Source organism: Camarhynchus parvulus, chromosome 7, assembly GCF_901933205.1.
Source record: "Camarhynchus parvulus chromosome 7, STF_HiC, whole genome shotgun sequence".
NCBI lineage: Eukaryota > Metazoa > Chordata > Aves > Passeriformes > Thraupidae > Camarhynchus > Camarhynchus parvulus.
The window spans coordinates 1509299-1530823 of record NC_044577.1 but is presented as its reverse complement, the minus strand read 5'-3'; the positions used below and the strand labels follow the sequence as shown (position 1 = coordinate 1530823).

Sequence of the window (21525 nt, the reverse complement as noted above, 5' to 3'; positions counted from 1 at the left end):
ATGTCACATCTGAGTTTGGGCACAACCAGACCAAGATCAGCAGTGCTGAGCACCCCAAAAGTAAAATATTCATCTCTACTGAGACATGGAGCTCATTTTAAGTCTGAAAAACTCCCTTGGAATTCTGTAAATATGTAAGACAGGTAACACTGAATGTGGGAAAGGTGATGCACCTTTCTATGCCAGAAATTCCCTCACCCAGTGTCTGTGGGATCAGACATGGTCAGAACCACCTTCTTGCTCAGTGAAACTCATAAATGCATTTCAAATCCTCACCTGGCCTATACAAGATTATTTGGTGGTCCCTGTTATCACACTGTCCAAAACAAAGGATATTAATCTTCTAATATTTCATCTATCTTATCACTCAAGGAGGAAATCAGCTGCTGTAACAACTTCTTTACAACAAACATTAATACTCAATATAAAAAGATGTGATGCTGCATTTAATGCACTGAACAAGTTTAAAAATTCTCATCCCTATTCCAACTCAAAAACTGTAATTAAGAAGAATCAAATATTTTCTACTTAGCCCAGTCCTCTTCCAACAACAGAAGATCTAAAGATCACTAAACAGATTACCTGTGCTAGATAACAAGGGGTAATTTGCAATTATTAAACAGAAACATATCTGATTCTGTAAGAGATAAAGACATAAGTGACTGGGAAGGGAAGCACAGCAAGAAACCCAGAGCTAAACAGTAAAATACTTTAATTACACACTCTGTTCATAAGCAGCATTTTCTCTGTAGTTATCTATTTATTCAATTAAATAATTCCAGGTTGTAACTTGGCACAGAAGCTGGGTTACAGCAGAGTGGGTGTTAAGTACTTCACAACATAGATTACAGGGCAACTCATTAAACAATCTCACTACATGCACCTTAAAAGACACAACTAAATCTGCAAAGGCAAATTATTATCATTTTTCCCAGTTATCAGACACTAAGACAACTATCACCACCCTCTCATGTCAGTAAATATGGCTCTCACTAATTATCACAAACCAGAGCTTTAGTCTGTTTACAGCTGACTTAACATTCTTCTCAAACCTTTCCTGTGACTGTAGATGGGTCTGTTTTTCTCTCCTCCCTTCCTCAAATGTACAGCTGCTCCAAACTGAACCATTCCCAGTTTCCCAAATGCCAAGAGCACCTGCAGAGCCCTGGCAGCCCCTCACACATCCTTCAGCCCGGCCATGGATGGACGGATGGATGGATGTTTGCAGGGATGCAGCAGCATCCCAGCTCTGCTTCCTGAGCTCTGACTGCTGCTGTTTCTGGGCTGACACTGACATCTAGTGGGGCTGGGAACTCTGCAATTCTCCCACCCAGCTCCAGCTTATTCCCACCAATGGGAAGGAATCTGCACAGCTGTTATCAAATATCGGCATCAAAGCTGATGGGGCACTTCTTCCCAGGTCACTCATTTTGTTGTTTTCCACCTATACATTTGTACCCAAACACAAATGCATGATTTCCTCTCCTTCACAGGACTGGGAGATGTGGGTTTAAATGAAAATGGGAGGGACACAGGATCCCTGGGGCTCTGTGCTGTCACTCAGAGCTCCAAAATGGTGACAAAACGTTCCACTTGCTGAAGGTGGAGAGCACAGATTTCCCTCAGAGTCTGAGGAAATGTTTTTTTCAGGTTTGTATGTGGGAAGTGAGCATGATATCACCTTTGGAATAAAAATACATAAATTCTCCTTGTTGACAGGAAAGCTGTGGGCTCCTAAACACAAGTAACATGTAGCTACAACCCCCAAGGGAGTTACACAAGAGCCCACAGCCATTCTGAGTTTGCTGTGACGTGTGACCTGTCAAAACACTGCTTAGAAACCACAGTTACACCTGCAACAGATCCCAGAGCTTTCAGCAAGAGGCTTAAACCAAGGAAACCTTCACTCAGGGCTTCACTAGCATCTCCCTAACTGCTTCTGCATAACAAAAACCATATTGCACCAGGCAGATTTCTATTTTTTTTTTGTTTGATTTTGGGGTTTTTTGGCCTCTCAATGAAGAAAAAAGCAGGTGGTTTGGAAAGAAAAAAAAAGTTATTTTAATGTCCATCATTTTTTTTAGCCTTGGAGAAGGAAAGAGTGAACTGATTCTATATAGTACTAAAAGCAGAATAGGGTAGTCATGGAATAGTTTGGTTTGGGAAGGAGCTTAAAGCCCCCTCTGCCATGGCAAGGACACCTCCCACTATCCCAGGTTGTTCCAAGCCCCATCCAGCCTGGCCTTGGGCACTGCCAGGGATCCAGGGGCAGCCACAGCTGCTCTGGGCACCCTGTGCCAGGGCCTGCCCACCCTCACAGGGAGGAATTCCTTCCCAATATCCCACCCATCCCTGTCCTGCCAGTAGAAGTCCCATCACGCCAGGTCCTTGTCCCCAGCCCCTCTCCAGTCTTCCTGGAGCCCCTTTAGGCACTAAAAGGGCTCTAAGGTCTCCCTGGAGCCTTCTCTTCTCCAGGGTGAACAACCTCAAGCCTCTCAGCCTGTCTTCCTACGAAAAGCACTCCTGTTTAAGTCTCAAACAGAACCACCCAATGGTAATTCCAGGATGTTCTTGTTTTTGAGCCCACAGCTCTGTTGCAGCACTTTGGTGCCATCAGAGCAGCCCAGCTGCAGAGAGGTGAGGCTGTCCCCAGACCAGCAGGGGCTGAGGCTCAGTGTCCCCAGGGCAGCAGGGACTGAGGTTCAGTGTCTCCAGGGCAGCAGGAACTGAGGCTCAGTGTCCCCAGGGCAGCAGCAGGGGCTGAGGCTCACTGTCCCCAGGGTAGCAGGGACTGAGGTTCAGTGTCCCCAGGGCAGCAGGGACTGAGGCTCAGTGTCCCCAGGGCATCAGGGTCCCTGTGTGAGGCTGAGGCTGTCCCCAGGGCAGCAGGGTCCCTGTGTGAGGCTCAGGCTGTCCCCAGGGCAGCAGGGTCCCTGTGTGAGGCTCAGGCTGTCCCCAGGGCAGCAGGGTCCCTGTGTGAGGCTCAGGCTGTCCCCAGGGCAGCAGGGTCCCTGTGTGAGGCTGTCCCCAGGGCAGAGGCCCCTGGCTGACTCACCGTGAAGAGGTTGGAGCGGCGCTTGGACTGTTTACGGACAGGAGTTGGTGTGTTGGCAGTGGGAGGAACATCAATCCGCAGCTCCTTCTGGCTGGTGCTTGGAGTTGATGGGACAGAGGAGGAATAATCACTTAAACTCCCTCCTCCATTACTGGTCTGCAAGGATTAAAGGGAGTTTTAAACAGTGGCAGGCTGCTTTCAAGCAATGACAATCCACAGCTGAATCTTATTTACTCCTGATTTACTCCAGATTTATGCAGAAGTGCAGCCAGGGCTCAGGAGCTCAGCAGGGCTGCCCTACTGCCACTTTTCCACACATTTCTATTCCAAGCCTTTGAACATCTCCCCCACCATTATTTTTTGAATAGTTAAATACCTCTGTTTATACAGCAGGCACATTTTCATTCTACACAGCACAACCTTAACTGGGTAGCAACAGTTTCATTTGTTTTCTAGTGTACAAGTAAGCAAAACATCGGGGAAAACCTTCCAAATCTGAATTTCTACTAAACTAAATTCTAAATACCCAGTGCCATGGAGCTACATAGATGGAGTTAAAACTACTCTGGAGATACCAGATCACTGAGAGCTGATCAAGAAAATGAAAATAATTCAGAGTTGTGAAATGGCTACCAAGGGGTTGGATAAATCCCAATATATTCCAAGCATTACAGAATCTCCCACAAGGACAATCAAGTCCAACTCCACAGGATTTGCTGAAGTCACTGGTGCAAAGATACAAAACTTGTAAGATATTCCAATTTATTTGAAGTAACCAAAACTGTGATGTTACATCCTAGTCCTGAAAGAATTAAAGTTTTGAGCCTATAAAACAATAAATGAACAAATTCCTGAAAGGAGGAAGGTGAGGAAACCAGACAGAATGGAAAGGACCAAAAAGTGATTAAGAAAAAAGCATTATTTTTTTTTCTTTAAAAGCACTAATTGGACATGACTTAAGTACTGAAAACAGCACTGAAGGAGGAGATGCTCTGTGTGCTGATGGGGGACTGGGGCAGGACAACAGGGAACATTCTGCCTGCTGGGGATGGAAAACTCAGCAGAGGAGCAGCAGTGGATGAAGGGGCTGGGCAATAACTCACACTTAATTCTGGAGGGAAAAGAAATGTCTGGGATGCACAGAGAAGGGGGAAGGGCCATCTTTAAAGCAGTCAAGATACCTGGAGGAAGTGAGGCAAGATGGTAAGAGGGTATTTCCAGAATTCCTGAGGAGAAAGATGCCTCATGGGACTTCCCCCATGCTCCTTGGGGATGGGGATCTCAAGCTGTAACCAGTCAGGATGATTAAAAAGCAGGAGACAACCCCTTACAGCCCCCAGCTGAAATCTCTGCATGTTCCAAGCTCTCTTCTGGTTCTTGCAGCTTTCCCAAAGCAGGGAGCAGAGGTGAAGGCACTGCAAGCAACAGCAGGGCTGGGGAAACATTTCCTACAACATTCCCAAATGCCAGAGGAAGCAGCAGCAGAGCTGGGAGATGTGTACAAAACAAAGGAGATGAAATGATGTAACTGGAATGATCATTTTCAGTGTCCTAATGGAGAATGGTAACACAGACAGATGAGCAGGACAAGCTGGGAAGAAGTGGCCTCAATTACCCCACATTTGCTTTTCCTGTGTCTTTAGCAGCTTGTTCCCAAACCACTGGATGTGCTGGAGATAAGAAGGGTGGTGAGGAAATCTAATTTTTTTTAAACTGAAATTAACAGATTTATACCCTAAGTGCCTACTTCCCAGGTGGAGAATGTGAAGGATCCCCTAAAATTTTACCTTTTAAATCCTTCATCATTTTATAGCATAATTTTATATTTTTGCAGCTGTCTCCTGGATTTCTAAGTGATTTGTGAGTAACTCCTAAAGGAAAACACAAACCTGTTGGATATTCTATTCCCCAAAGACACGCAGAGAGAGTTTCTATAAAGAAGTCCTGCAGGCAATGTTTCTCTTCTCACACACCAAGCCCAGTGGATTTCCAACTTTGTAAATAAAACTCTGAGGTGATTTCAAAATAAGCCACTGGCTGGAACAATGAAAAACACAACCAGAGAGAATGGCTGCAAAAACCATAGAATGGTTTGGGTTGGAAGGGACCCCAAGGATCATCTAATTCCAACTCCTTGCCATGGGCAGGGACACCTTCCACTATCCCAGGGTGCTCCAAGCCTTGTCCAGCCTGGCCTTGGGCACTTCCAGGGATCCAGGGATGTCCCCAGATGCTCTGGGCACCCTGTGCCAGGGCCTGCCCACCCTCACAGGGAGGTATCTACAATGCTTGTTCTAGATAAATATTAGGTTACTTAGAAACAACCCTGTAAATACAAAAGGATTGTGATATAATGTGGCATTAAATACATTATCGTTCCTCTTTTAGTTTTAGTTTTGACATCCCAGAAAATTTCCAAAAGCTTAACAATAATCAGGTCTCACGTGCACTGAAATAATGGATGGCCAAGCTGACTGCACTTTGCTTTTAGTAATTTAATTTACGTTTTTGGACAATCACGTTGTAGTAAAAACTGTCTGGAGGCATTGTGCAACCATGAATAATGCATCACTACAGATTTACAACAGCTAGTAAGGAGCGAGCTTGTGTGGCAGCCACACCTGAGCTGCAGCTTTGTAGTGGATGTTAAGCTGCACACCTTCCCAGGAATAATGGATATCTCCTTGGAGAATGGCACTGCTGACCAGGAAACACAACTCTTGGCACTGTAGTCCCCATGGATGGACACTGAGGGGCTGGAGAATGTCCAGGGCAGGGAATGGAGCCCCAGGAGGGGCTGAGGGAGCTGGAAGGGGCTCAGCCTGGAGCAAAGGAGGCTCAGGGGGGCCCTTGTGGCTCTGCACAGCTCCTGACAGGAGGGGACAGCCAGGGGGGTCGGGCTGTGCTCCAGGGAACAGGGACAGGAGCAGAGGGAACGGCCTCAGGCTGGGCCAGGGGAGGTTTAGATTGGATATTGGGGAAAATTTCATCACCAAAGGGTGTGTAAGGTCACAGAGGAATGCACAGAGACCAGGCAGACATGGAAACATGGTGCCATTTCCAATCTCCTCTCACAGTAGAACAGCTGAATTCCAGGAAAGCCAGGCAGTGTGAAAACCTATGCAGCCTGCAGATTATTGTCACTTGTAAAACAATCTTTCCATCTCTACCTTCAAAGCTGCAGCTCACTGCTGGGGATTCCTGGCTGGCATCTGCACATCCATTTGCCTGGAGAGGGGCCTGGAGCCTTTCACACAAACAGGAACAGCAGCTGTTGTGCCAAAGGCTTTTCCAGCTGTTTTTACAACAGTGCAAACTCGAGCCCAGCTGCAGGTAACTCCTCAGCAGGTTATGCAGCCCCCACACTGAGGCACTGAGGACCAGAGGTGGGGCTGAGCAGCCTCATGGGTTTGGGAACCAGATGATCTCCACTTCTAGGGGCTGGGCAGAGGAAACAGCCCTTTGGAACTGTTTTTGTTGGCACTATTCTGCTAAGTTAATATCTTAAAATTGCCCTCCTGATATGTCAGGTGTAAAGGACAAGCAGCTCCTCTAGCACCAGGATGAATGTAGGGAAAAGGAATGGCTCTGTGGGGTTTTGTGAGGGAAAAGGGAACTCATTCTTCTTTGAAATTAGACTTAGCATGGTATACAAGCATATCATGCCTAGGCAGATTGTCAAAGGGATAGGGGAATGTGGGCATGAAAAGTGGGATAGCCATGCAGAGTCAGATACAGAAGTGATTGGTCTGTACTTGTAAAAAGTAAATTAAAGACCTATTCCAAGATGCCCTGTGGCCAATAAGAGGCCTCCAATCCACTGCACAACACTTCTTCCCCTCTAAACAGCTCAGTCTACCTCTTGAAGTGCTCCAAAAAGCCAGACAGTGGGCTGTGACTGGAATACCTGAATGTAAGTGATGTTGCACCATCCCTCTTGTTGACAGAGTATGCAACAGCTCTGTCCATCATGCTCATGAATGCTAAGCTAATCCTTGGATTTGGGAATAAAATTCCTTCCATGCATTCTGTGCTGCCCTGAAAGCCAGCAGAGGTATCTGAAGTACTTGCAAGGGTTTTCAAGGAAAATCTTCCCCTTGACTGACATACACACTGAAAACTAAGTCAGAAGGAAAATTAAGCAGCGTCTACTACAAAGAAAAGTCGATTTTGCCTTTGGAATAGGAAGCATCTTATTGTGTGGGACAGGCCTCTGGAATCACATAACTGTAGCTATTCCTGAGAGCATTTTCTGGAAGGGATCTTACTGAGGCAGGCACCACCTCAGACTCCTGGGCATGTAGATGGAGAAGCACCCACACACACAGACAAGTCTGTCACAGAGTCCCAGAATGGTTTGGATTGGAAGGGACCTCAAGGCTGATCTCATTCCAACACTCTGCCATGGGCAGGGACACCTTCCACCAGAACAGACTGCTCCAAGCCCTGTCCAGCGTGGCAGACTGAAACCACAGAAGCCCTGGATGGTGCTGAGCCTTAGAATTCCCCCCAAGGTATGCTAAGGACTACTCTGGTGAAGGTGACACTCAATACCTCTTTTGTTTCCTCTCTCTAAAGCCTAAGCTTTTGACTGCAGAGTCATCTGGAGAGTTTGCAGGAGTTCAATCCCCGGGATGATCCAACCAGAGATGGAACAATATCTGACTTGAGCTGAAGTGCTGTGTGCAAGCACTGCCTCTGAAGGCCTCTGCTCCTGTGGAGAATGCAAGTGGCAGGGCACTGCACCGCTAACGGGGTTGATTCATGGAGGAAATCTTCAGAGGAACATCATTACGCCAAGAGAGATGTTCCAAAGGGCAAGACACCAGCCAGTCTTCCAGCCAAGATCAGAGATGGCAAATCTTGCCCCAGATCATCTTAAACTTGGAATTGCAGTTGCAAAGTTCTTTTAAGTCTGGGATAAGGATTCAGCTTCCTTCCCTTAAACAAGGTCATACTGCCTTTAAGTGTAGCACAAAGGAGATACGACATGAAACAGATTCCTGGCCTCTACTTTTAGGCATGACATCAGTCTCAGAAGAGAGACATCTTTGACTGGTGATGCAATTGCCCCTTTAGGTAATTATGACACCTGCCAAAGGCAGTAAAGAACATTATTTCACTTTTATTGAAAAGGAATCTAGGGAGCCTTATCACAAAAGCTACCTTGCCTTGATTTTCCCAAACAGTTCTTATCACTGGCAAGAAGTTTGCTACACAGCTGATGGTACTGGTCTAGAATTTGGTGTTTGCTGTTGACCTTCAAACTAGACTTGGGTAGGAAACCAGTGAGCCCTCAGATATTTGATGTCCTTCATCAAAAAAAGCTCCATTAACAAAAAATGTCCCCAGAGAGAGCAAGTTCCAAGGGCCTGTGGACATGAACTGGTCAGAGACAGAACAGCTGAGGAAACCTGGAATGGGAGAACCTCTCCCATGGGAGAACTTGTTCTTCACCAGGAGGTGCCAGGGCTCTTCTGAGGAGCAACACACCTCACTCAGCACCTGCTTTAGAAAGGGGGGTCTGAACTCTAGCATTCTCTTTGGGCTCATCAGCAAAATCCACAGTCACAGCCTGAGGTCGGATCAGGACTCAGTAAGACACAGCAGAGAACTCTAAAGACTAAACTGGCACCTGCATCTTTAGGGTGATAACCCAGTGGGATGAGTTACTCCCTTCTGCCAAAAAAAAAAGCAGGCAGTGTGTGGGATAAAGGCCCACAGCCAAAACAAATCCTCACGTGGGTGGCTCAGGACTGCAAAATAACCTGTGTATTATTGAGTTTAGACTGAAAGCCACACCAGAATGGCTGTGGGTATCTGACATCATTCAGTTTATCTCCATCCCAGCTGGGGAGAAGCCCAGAGATGATCAGTTGACACTAGAAAACAAAGACACTGAGGAAGGGCATTGTCAGGGAAACACAGGGGAGCGTGCGATACACGTGGGTAAAAGTTGTGCAAGTCAGAAAACGTTGGTATTAACCATATGTTTCTCAAAATACCATCAAGTGTAAAATTCCAGCACTCTAACCACTGGGATACACCAGCTCAGCACAGCTGAGTGAGAGTATCCACCAAAAACACAGCAAGGGGATGTTGAACCACAGCACAGCAAATCCTGCAACTCTAATGACTGGCCTACCCAGACCTGCAGGCTGCTGGGTATCAATGAGAATGATCAAAGCAGGCTTATCAATCCAAGCAGGCTTTAAAGCCAAATTATTCTGTTTTGTTACTTTGTTTCTTGAACTCAAGCCAATCTAAAAAAAAATAAATTCAAATATCACTTCAAACACTGGCAGCATTAATAAAATGACCTCTCGAGCAGCAAGGAGAGCACTTGAAATGGCAGGAAACACATCAGAGATGAAAAGCAGCTTATCAGCTCCTTTCCCAAGCATTGATTTTGTCTGTACCTGGCTGATATGTACGGCAGAAACCTGGGCAGAACACACGGAGGAGTGGCTCGGAGAGTTGGGCAGAGATTTGCAGGGTCCGATGGAGAGCTGCTGCTTCTTCTTGGTGGAAACGATCTTCTGGGCAACTGAGGGGAGACAGAACAGCCAGGCAGGTCAGGCAGGGCACACAGGGGGGGAAAACACACAGTGAACAGCACACACAAACTGGGGGGGCACCACCAAAGCCTGCTCCAAAAATTGATGTGTTACAGGAAAGGGGAAGGGTGCTGGTTTTCCACGGTGCTCCATGGGAAACTCCAGCTGGGTTCTCCACATGGAAAATGTGACTCCAGAAGTCTCATTCCACCAGGTGAGCACCAGAGGATTCGGGGAAAAAATAACAAAAAACAATACTAAGAATGCTGTACCAAGTCCCCTCTGTGTTTGTGACCCCACAGCACCAAAGCTCATCAGAGACTCATCTGAGGCTTACGTTTTTCATAAAAGCTCATGGTAGCAAACATTTTCCATTCCTCTTTGGGATATTGTCCTGGCAGACAGGAGATACCTGGTCTCTGCTGCCAAGGAATAAAATGGATTTCCCTTTTTTTAATCAGCCATTGCACCAGGGCAATCCACTGTGGAGCCCAAACCAAAGAGAACTGGAATATTAGAACAGATAAAGGGTTCATGACAGCGAATAAATACCTGGATTGGTGGTACCACACATCCCAGTGAAATTCTTTATGGAAACAAGCTGTATCATTATTTCTAATTTTAGCTTTTATTCCTTCACAGCAGCAGCACAGCTGGAAAAATGCCTAATTATTTTTTTTTTATTTTTTTGCAATTTATTAAGCCATTCTCTTCAGCATGGAAGGAAAAGCAGCATTTATCAAACAGATACAGGGATCAGAGCCATTAACATCTCTATGCCCAGCCTGGCAGACCCATAATAAAAAAGATCAAACAGAACTGATGTGGAATGCAGCAACTTCCAAACCTCTCCTACAATCTCAATTTAAACAAGTCAAACCATTTCAGAAATTCATCCCATCACACACTAGAACTTGAGCTCATGCTGCTAATTCAGCTAAACTCTTTGGAAAGAGCTCTTTTTGTGTCATAAATACATAAAAATAAAATGCATTGTTACCTTTTGAGTCACAAATTAAAAACGAAACAAAATTTCAGTCTTTGGAAACAGGTACTTGTGTGATGGCTAATCAAAAATGCCACTGACTAAATTTGGCTTCCTTGCATGCAGTTTTTTTCATGAAGGGAAGCACTTCACAAAACTTGTGCCAAGGAGTCTGCAGTCACTTGCAGCACCTCCACCAAAGCCAGTGACATTTACTGGCATCTCCTTAAAAAGTTCCCCAGAAACTCGTTGGAATTAAGCCAACAGAACCCAGTCTGTCTTGTTCAGCAAACACAAAAAGACAATTATGTAAATTCCAAGATTATTTTCCCTCACTACATTACAGCACAGGCAGGGACAGTGTAAGCATAGTTTCTTCTCAAATGAATGCAATTTTAATAACAAACTGGTCTGTGGCTTATGTTTTTCATGTAAATGAATGATGGCATAACCATGATTTAGTGAGAATACATTGTATAAAGAATGGCTCATATATATGAAGAAGCAGCTTCATTAGTTACATCCCACCTCCAATAGGCCTCTTATCATCCTGAAAGGATGATATCAATTAATTTATCTTCCCCTAGCATATTGATCATAACCTTCATCAGCTAATCATGTTTAAATTAAAGGGGAATATTGTAGCACTCTGTCATTTCAGACCCATTGGGTTATTGATCTGGGGCCTGGGAAGCTATATATTAAAATATTTTAAAACACATTAGCAAGTGAAGAGAGCAAACCAGAGGTCAGATTTTAACATATGCACATGGATTTGTCTTCATCCTATGTGGTACAGATCTAAATTAAGACCAAAACTGAACAAAAACCACACATGAATGAAAACGACCTCATCTGCAAAAGCTCCCGCTCTCACATGGCAGAGATAATTAGCCAAGGAATATATTTGCCTCTTCCCTGCAATGTGGGTACAGGGGTGTTGGTAGCACTGACACAGCACAGGCTGGGCAAGGAAGGGGAAGGAGCAGGGGAAGAAGCCCAGGACAGTCTGAACTCAGTGACTCAAACACACAACCTGAACACGAGCCAAGCACCAGACTGCTCCAAACCCCGGCCAACCTGGCCTTGGGCACTTCCAGGGATCCAGGGGCAGCCACAGCTGCTCTGGGCAGGGCCAGGGCCTGCCCACCCTCCCAGGGAACAATTCCTAATTCCCAATATCCCATCCATCCCTGCCCTCTGGCAGTGGGAGCCATTCCCTGTGTGCTGTCCCTCCATCCTTTGTCCCCAGTCCCTCTCCAGCTCTCCTGGAGCCCCTTTAAAGCCTGGAAGCAGCTCAGAGGTGTCCCTGGAGCCTTCTCCTCTCCAGGTGAGCACCCTCAGCTCTCCCAGCCTGGCTCCAGCCCTTGGAGCATCCCCATGGCCTCCTCTGGACTCACTCCAGCAATTCCACATCATTAGGCTGGGCACCCCAAACTGGACACAGGTGGGGTCAAAATAAACCATTATCCACCCCAAACTTCTTAGCTCCTCGCTCTGTCAGAACAATGATGTTCTATAAAGTGAATAAAAAATTCAAGAAAGCAGAAATATTGTTGTCCCAAGCTGCTTCTGAACACAATATTTGAATTTAATACTCTCTAAAAAATATTTCTAAAACAGATGAATACCAACTTAATCTATGGCAGATATCAAAATAATCCAGAGAGTGAGAAGCATTTAAACTCTTTTTAGGAATCAGTTGAATTGTCTGTACTTTTATATACTCAATCTATCAATTTGGGACAGGTTTTATTGTAATGTATCAGCAGTATGAAAAGCTAAACAAAATTTATGTGCAAAGTCAAGAACTCTTCTGCAAATAAACAGGGATATGCCATGGATACTGAGAGTTGTAAACAGGGAGAACTGATATTTAGCAAATATTTGGCCTTGGGGGGGACTGACGCTGATTTTTTATACATTTAAATTTAATTCCACGAGCCAGAATGACTGGGAGTTGTATTCTGCTTGAAGGCATTGATAATTACAAGCATGTGAAATTCCCACTCCGAGTTGGGAGGGAAAGCTCCTGGCTTGAATGCCTCTCCTTCCATGCCTGACCTAGCTCACCACAACAAAATTAACCTTCCCACCCCCTGCCACTTCCATCTCAAACGCTGCTTTTTGTTAGGCAAAACCCACTCATTCCTCAGCATCTCCTGCTCCCACGTGGCTTTCAGGGAGCCCTGAGCAGCAGAGCTTGGAGCTGCACATGGAACTCTGCAGATCCCCACACAAACCACGTTTGCCAGTGGAAACCAGTGAGCACAGCTCATTTCGCCAAGCCCCTCAAGACAACTACCGAGATGAATCCTCAGGGATGAGGAGCAAGGACTTCCCTAGAGAGACTATCCCTGGGATGAGCACTGAACCCTGGGATGAGGAAGAACTGAATTCCCTCGGATGACAGAACTGAATTCCTGGGGATGGAGCAGAGGACTGAATTCCCTCAGGGATGAGGAGCAGAGGACTGAATTCCCTCCGGGATGAGGAGCAGAGGACTGAATTCCCCGGGGGATGAGGAGCAGAGGACTGAATTCCCTCAGGGATGAGGAGCAGAGGACTGAATTCCCTCAGGGATGAGGAGCAGAGGACTGAATTCCCTCAGGGATGAGGAGCAGAGGACTGAATTCCCTGGGATGAGAGCAACTGATCTGGGGATGAGGCAGACTGATCCTGGGGATGAGGAGCAGAGACTGATTCCCTGGGGATGAGACAGCGATTCCCTGGGGGGAACCAAGGGATGAGGGGTGAGGGATAGAATGGGACGATTCCTGGGGGATGAGCAGAGGACTGAATTCCCTCAGGCATGAGGAACAGAGGACTGAATTCCCTCAGGTATGAAGAGCAGAGGACTGAATTCCGTCAGGGATGAGGAGCAGAGGACTGAATTCCCTCGGGGGAGGACAAGGGCGGTGCCTCCATAAGGAACTGCTTCCTCTTGGTGCTCTGTTTGGGAGCTCATCCCCTTTAGGAATGCAGGTGCCAGAGGAGCTGCCCTGAGCTGTCTTGCCCTGGTTCAAAGGGCTGCTCACACATCAGCACCTGCTCGACGTTGATGCCTTGGGAAAGCTGGCCTAGAACAGAGGCCAGACAGAGTTACAGAATAAAGCAGGGATTGATTAACAGGATCTCCTCAATGGATGCACCTTGGGCAGCACAAGAGCTCAGCCAGGGCTACACCCAAGATGAACCAAAATGGTCACAAAATGGACAACTGGTCACAGGGTCTGTCACTTTTCTAAGTTCTGCTCCATTTGTATATTGGAGTTAATTGTCCAATTACAGCTTTAGGTTATGAAGTCTCATCTTCCTTGTTTTTCTCTCTTCAGTCCACATTGTTTATGCTCTTGGGTCTGAGATTTGGATCAGTTGTCCTTGGTCCCCAGCTAGAGAAGGAATTTTTTTGGCTCCCTACTCTGTGAAGAGAGCTCACCATCCCCTAATGGAAGCTCACACTAAAGCAGCACAGAATCTGAAAAATATAAAAGCTAAAACCTGAGGCATCAACCTCATGAGCACAGCTCCATCCAAGGACAAGGATGAGAAGAAAGGCAGAGACTTCAGAGGAAAATACTCCCTAGGAGGAGTTCAAGGCACAAGGTGAGAGTCTGCTCCAGCCCCACATCTCAGAAAACTGAGAACACTCTGCATGCAGCACACCATGCACATTTGGGAAACCTCATTCAAGCTGAGACCTGATCTCTCCCTGCTCCTAAGATGGATCCTGGAAAACACCCAAAGGTACCAGCAGCCTGATCACTTTTCATTCCCAAAAGGCAGGGAATTCAGTTCTTCCTGTGCTCTTTTTTATACATTTAAATTGCTCAACCAAGGAAAGCTTGGGATATTAAAAGGGCAGACTCCAGGCATACAAGACCCGTAACATCTGGTGCCTTTTCTCTTCTTAGTGATCACAGGACAGGGGTGCTGCATATTTTAGGAGATGCAAACACTCTTCTGCAATTACCACTAATTTAAATTAAAACTGACTTCTCATCAAAACCTGTGTAAGACCATCTCCTCTGCACGTCCAAGAAGGAATAAACAGCAGGTTCAGTTAAAACCTGCCACTTGTGCAAAAGATGGGAATGCAGGAAATCTTCCTTCACTGATGGACAGACAGAAAATGGCCTTCAGTTGAAGCTGGAATGCTGACAGCTGAGTGAAAAACATCAGGGATAAACACTTGTTTAAATAAACACCTGTTTTAACTATTTGGGGAAGAAAGCAAAATTGGGATTTTTGTGTGAGCAAGTATTTGCTTTTACCTTAAAAAGCACAAGTGGAAGAAGTTAAGATATACAGCAGCTTACATTTTTACAGCAGCTGCCTTTTAGCTTAATATTCCATGTTTACAGGATAAGTAAGGGTTCAATAAAAGCAAATTTATTCCACAATTACATATTGCAGGAGAGGCAGTAATAACTACCAGAGCAAGCCTTAACCACAAATGCTTCCAAATGGGAAACATTAATGTAAGTAGCCACTATTAAGGCCATTGTGCCTGTTATTTTAAATTCCATCAATTTTCTAGGCTAAACAACCTTTATATTCTTCTGCTTAAAAGGAGAGCTTGGCGTCCCACGTGTCAGGTGTAATGGAGAAATGAGTGCTGGACAATTCTAAAGCTGGGGTTTGGAAAGAGCAATTTATCCAGCTAATTCCTGGCCAGGTGCAGCCAGAAATACCTGAAGTTACTTTGCCCTGAAGAAGTGGTGCCACTGTGAAGTCACACCAGGCAAAGGAGCTCCTGCTCTGCACTGAGCACAAACCCCCTCCATGCTCCGACAGCATCTGGTGGGACTTGCTGGGAGAAACCTCAATGACCAAAAAAGAAAAGTCAAATTGACCAAAAATATATAAATCTGCAGTGCAAGGCATCAAAAGCATTAAGAAGTTTTACAGGACAAAGTGCTTGGTTAACAAATCTTTGCTTCTGAAGCCTTGTCTTACAAGATATGAAAATACCGCTGTAAATCAGGTTCTGTATTAAATATCTTTCATCAATGCCAACACATATTTTTTTTCCTCCACAGGTAACTCTAATTAACACTGCTCATCATTTATTCCCAACTTCCATGCAAATCACTGCCTTCCAAGCCTAGGTAAGCAAATATGCCAATAAATCCACTGGAAACAATCTGGCATCTGAAGCAATTTAAAAAGTAAACCTGTGTTTTCTGCACTGCTTGAACTGTGCTGCAAGTAGAAGCACACAGCTCGAGGATTTAATGGGAACATTGTGCCAGACACACAGGTAAAGTCTCCTGCACATGGATTTACCTCACCAGTACCTCCTGGAGCTCTGCTGACCTTTCCATGAGGGCAGAATAAAGTCATAAATCCTGTTATATCCCACACAGAGTTATGATTTTAAATGCAAAGATTAAAAAAATGTTGAAACAAGAAAAAAAGTCAAACTGAAAAGACTCAAAGAGAATGTTGTCAAATTGATGTGTTTTGTAAAATGTCCATAAAGGAAACAACTGAGTTGTCAATTACCCTTGAAGAGTAACATCCTTAAGGATAACATGGTATGTAATAATCATTGTATGTATTTAATTCTATGTCAAAACATAAAATTGCTTTTTAATCATATCAAACCACAGGTTTAAGTAACAGAAAATTATATGATGCTTTTACCACCTTAGTGAGTCATTTCCTACTCCCATTTTGAGGCAGCTTCATGAAAAGCCCACTTTGGGGCACACACCACCAAATGACTGCTTTCATAGAGAACATTTCTGCTTTCTGAAAAGTCATGCACACCCAATGAGCCCACTAACAGAGCACAGAGAAGGACACACAGTGATAAAAAGCTGCTGGTTCTGGTAGTGCATCTCAGATGCAACCAACCCTCTAGAAAGAAATAAACTTATCACATCTACCAAATCAAATTCAACTTAACTCATGCCTCATCCAGATGGTTCTATTAACTCAACTTAAAGAAAAAGCTCACAAAAAAAACAGAATAATCAATGGTTTTCTTTTTTCAACTGCCAAAATGACACAAAATTGTTACCTAGCAACTCAAAGTCTGAAATCAGAGGTGCAACCACACCATGAGATCACCCAGCTACATCCAGACAGGGCACAGCTGGTTCCATGATTGCTGGGCTATCTAACAAAAAAGTTATAGTCACCCAATACTATGAACAAATATCACTTTTTTCACATAAATATTCACAGATATTATTCCTCAAGATGTGACTATTCTCCTCAGAAAAGAGCAATCAGGTTTACTACAGCAACACCAAAAAAAGGTGCATCAACACATCACTGAAGCACAACTTATCTATGCTGTTCACCAAACTCAAGTTAGAGAATATTCTTGTACTTTAAACACAAACCACCCTCAAAACAGACCATCAAGCACCTAAATAAGATTAAATAAACCAGCCCATGAGCTTGTTGCCCACTGAGCCATCATAATCCATCTCTCAGGCACACAGAGGCCTGCTGGAAAAAGAGCTTTGTGTTACCAACGCCACAGTGCAGGTGGAATAAACCCTGCTCTCAAAACACCCTCCAGAAATCCAGCAGCAGATAGCAAGTCATCTCCTCCACCACTACAAGCTAAAAATCCTCTGGGTATGTGGGTTTATGCACATCCAGCTGTCACAAAAGCAGTTCCCTGCCAGAGCAGAAGCATCATGGAGCATTTCACATAAATCTCCCAAAACACATAAGCCCCCCCTTTGCACTTTAATCATTTGCTAACAGTTACAATAAGATTGTATTAAAAATTTAAACTGCCCTACTTAATGCAATTTACCTTCAAAGGTCCATTTCCAGAGAATGAAGTCGAATGATATAAATGTCGAACACTTGATCAGATTTATGGCGCCCAAGAATATTTCTCTTGATACAGATCTGACGAGTGAAGGCTAATGGCTTTAGTTTTATTACTTTTTAAGCACTTAATGGGAAAATTTAGACATTTTCACAAGACTGAGCTCCAGCAAGAATGGTGCATTCAGAGGATGACAGCAGAGGAGAGAGCTGTGTGCTCTGGTTAAACAGCGGCGTTATTAAGCGAGAGATTAACGCCAAGTATTTATCCTGATAATCTGTCACACAACAGTTAGGCCTGAGTGCCTCTGCTAGGGCAGAGAGAGCAGCACAAAGTGCTGACTCCACAGCCAAGTTCCCAGATGGAACTGGGGCCAAACTCCCAGGGAAAGACAACTGAAGTCACAGTGGGACTGTAAAAGCTGAGTGATAGTGCCAGGGGTGCAGATCAGCCAGTGCCTGCAGGTGATTAGGAAACAGCCCTTCCATTCTGTAGGGAATCCCACCTTTTCACCCCAGCCACGTTCTCCATCAATGCTACAAAGCAACAGTTTCACTACTCCAAAAACACTTTTTTTTTCCCTATTTAATTTTTTTTTTTAACTGAAAGACAGCTGGGAGTCCTCAGATTTCAATTAATGTCGAGGTACTTGGCCAATCAATCACCGAGTGCTATAAATTCCTCTCTATTTCTCATTAGTTACACTATTGCACAGCTTAAATCTAAACATACCTTTCTGGGAGACTGTAAATTACCAGGCCTAAGACACAAGTGAGTGCATCAGGCATCAGGAGGGGCATAAATGATGGGAGTGAGGCCATTGTGTGTGCGCTCGACTCTGGCTGATTTACTCCTCACCAGGGCTTTTTTCACACCCAAGGAGCAGCAGCACAAGTGCCACCAGCAGCACTCCATCTCCTGCAGTTTGCATATCTGACTTGAGACCAGTAATGACCTGTCTTTATTAACATTAACAAGTTTTATGCCCCAAATCCAATTTTCTGTGGAAAAAAATATTTCTTCAGCATCTGCCAATAACGTTCTTTCATTAAGTGCAGATAGAGCTTGAAGAAAAACAAACCTCTGCCTTAATTTAAAATTGGTTCTGTGGCTCTGAAAGCCACCTTCAGCCTTTTCAAAGTTGAGACAGTGCAGAAGTTACCTGACACAAAAGGATCTTGTGCTAAAACAAAAAGGAACAAACATTCATACATTTATTAACAAAACTATTCAATTTTTAGTCACGTACCAGCTTTATAATAATTTGTGAACTAAAGATCATAAGTCAGCACTCCACAAGAGGTTGCTCAGGGAATGCACTTACACAGATGACAAATATGTTCCAAAAAATGTCTTCTATCAAAGTTAGAACTTATTAAAAATTTAATTTGACGTTTTGAAAGTTGCAGGAAATAATGAAGTGAAGTCACAAGTGGAGACTGTCGGGGATCACAGGAATCACAGGACCCTTTAGGCTGGAAAAGCCCTCTAAAATCAAGTCCAAGCATTACCCCAGCACTGCCAAGGCCACCACTAACCACATCTCCAAGTGCCACATCTAAAAGTGTAAGAGTCCCCCAGTTTTCCTAACCCTTTAATAAAACATGTTGAGCCCCTGTGTTCAGGGGTAAAATTTAATATTTGGGATAATTATCATAACTGAGGTAGCCCATGCAGTCCCATCCATCTGCCAACTAATTTTCCTTTCTGATTTGAGCTTACTTCCTAACCAAAATTGCACTGCTGAAACAAGCCCACAGGGATCCCAGACTGGTACCTCTGGAAAGACCAAGCTAAAGAAGAACCCAAAATCTACAGAGGCTCATCAAAAACAGCTCTGTGCTCCAGAATCATCTCTTGAGTTGAACAAAATGATGTTGTGCTGGATTCTCTCTTTTCCACAAAATACTGACCAGACCCCGCAGCAGGCAGGACCTGACCTTGCTGTGTCTGGCTCACACAGAGCCCCAGTAAAGAGGAAAGAAGAGTAAAGAGTAAAAGAGAAGGAAGAGTAAAAAGGAAAGATGCAGAGAACAACAGTCTCGATGCTTAAGACTGGCCAACAACCGAAACTGAAATGAAAGGAGGAGCTTACAGATGAAATTGCACTGACATTTGACCAAAATCACATAACACCATCAGTGCAAATGCTTTTCTTCTAGAGCAAGAGGAAGAAGCCCTAGCTTTGGTGGGCAGCATTTGCCTTGTGCAGCACCACCTCATCAGACCTAACCCTCCATTTCCAAGTTCGTGATACACAATTAAAGATTCTCTATAGAGAAGGAGGAAGGAAAACGCATCTCGCTCGGCAGCGGCAGCACAGCAGCGCTGGGAGTTTGCTGGTGCAGGAATTCCGAGGGGAATGCCAGCACTGTGCCCTGCTCCACACTCCACCCCCGGCATCCAGGGATGCTTTTAAAGCTGAATCCACGCTGCTAATCCCGGCCGAGCAAACAGCTCAATGGGATTTGCATATGCATACGGATTAGCTGAAAGGCAGCGATTTGCAATGCGCTTCGGAAGTGGCTTTTGAGGAACCAGCTATGCTAATAATCAACTTTGATGTTGAAAATGTGTTTGTTGCACAACAGAGGAGGTTACAAAAGGATTATGTTTATTACACCAGTTTGAAACGTTTGATAGCTCACACAAAAGCATCTCTTTATTATAAAGGGGCAAAGCGGGATCTTCTTTTTAATAATGCTGCTAAACACATCCAGAACAGAATGAAGTTACAGAAAGAGCATTGTGCCTTCCCTTTCTGTCTTCACACAACACATCTCGTGGGTTACCTCTTAATCTTCCATTCATCAATATTAAGCCAGCAAAGCTAATTTTTTGCGAGCAATTTTAAAGAGAAATCCACAAAGGACAGTCAAAACCAACGGCCAAGGGGAGACATATTGAGGATAACAAAAAAAAAAATTGAAAAATCAAGTTTTAGACATTTCATGCTGCCTTCTGAATGTCAAGGCTTGCTGGAGAAGCTGTAGGAAATAAAGCAGCAGATGAGGTGTACGGGTTTTTAGATTTGTCAATTAAAAATTGAGAAGAAAATGTCAGATTAAATGATCAAACCATAATCACAGAAGTGTAATAAAGAGCGTAGCAGCAGGAGGAGAGGCAAAGATGTGCTGGGCAAGGCAGAGCAACCCCCAAAATGCAGCAAATGAGGCACAGTTTACACAGAACACTCAGAAATAAAGCAGGCATGAGGAAGAAAAAGTTTCTGGCTGTGCTAAAGCAAATATAAACTGGCACTTTGAGGAGGTCATGCTCTGCTGAAGCCCTTCCTGGCCCTCACCTAACCTTGTGGTCACTTCCTCTGCAGCAGCCAAAGAATCCTCACTCTAACAGGTGCCATCAAGCAGAATTTCATTTTATTTGTTTTTAAAGCCTCCCCTTTGGACACAGCCCTTGCCTGAGCCCTGCCAGCAGCTCTGCTGTGCTGTCAGTTTGCTGTTCAGCTCACTTGGCTCAAAAAGAATGGCAGAAATTGTCACTGCTGCTTTCAGCTCCGCCAGCAACTGCAGCATGACAACATTTATTTATGGCTTGTTTCTAGTCTGCCTTTCCTGAGAAAAGCAGGGGTGTGAAAAATAAGGAATTTTCAAACTTCCTCCTTCTTCCAGAATTTTTTTGCTTCTGTTTCTAGGAAACAATTCCTACTTGCTTGCCAGACACTCCACAAATGTGTTTATAACACTTCATCTGCCAAGCACAACACACATGAGTACATAAAACACACTGATTCTGCCTCTTACTCTCAACTCTGCTGTAAAACAAAAAAAAAAAAAAAGGCAATTTACCCCCAAACAACCGCCTTGTTTCCTGCCCCAGGATTTCAATTAGATTTTGCATTACAGAATATCACTTTACTGGACTAATTCTGAATCCTAACTGTTGAAAACCTGACTTCTTTTGCATTTTGAAGAGATGTTGATCAACATTCTTGCTGCCATTTAATGAAGAATTCATCAATTTTGAACTAGGTCTTGCATTTATTGTGCTCTCCAAAAAATTTAACAGCTGTTACTATGGCACAGAATCACAGTTCTGCTCTAGGTTTTGAGTAACCTGCCTTACTGCATATACTTCAAATTAACACTTAAAGGAAGTGCCATGAAAT

General features: G+C 44.4%; 1 protein-coding gene across 9 annotated transcripts in view; it reads right to left on the bottom strand.

Annotated features, from left to right (window-relative positions):
* The window catches only part of AGAP1 (ArfGAP with GTPase domain, ankyrin repeat and PH domain 1), a 324567-nt gene that overhangs the window by 171367 nt on the left and 131675 nt on the right, over nt 1-21525 (bottom strand). For 8 of the 9 annotated variants that reach the window (XM_030952238.1, XM_030952232.1, XM_030952239.1 and 5 more), the window contains 2 exons: nt 9475-9602; nt 3056-3211 (listed from right to left, as the gene is read on the bottom strand). In XM_030952238.1, coding sequence (XP_030808098.1) covers nt 3056-3211; nt 9475-9602 — 284 coding nt within the window. The remainder of the gene's footprint in view (nt 1-3055; nt 3212-9474; nt 9603-21525) is intronic. The other variant, XM_030952236.1, reaches the window with a different exon arrangement.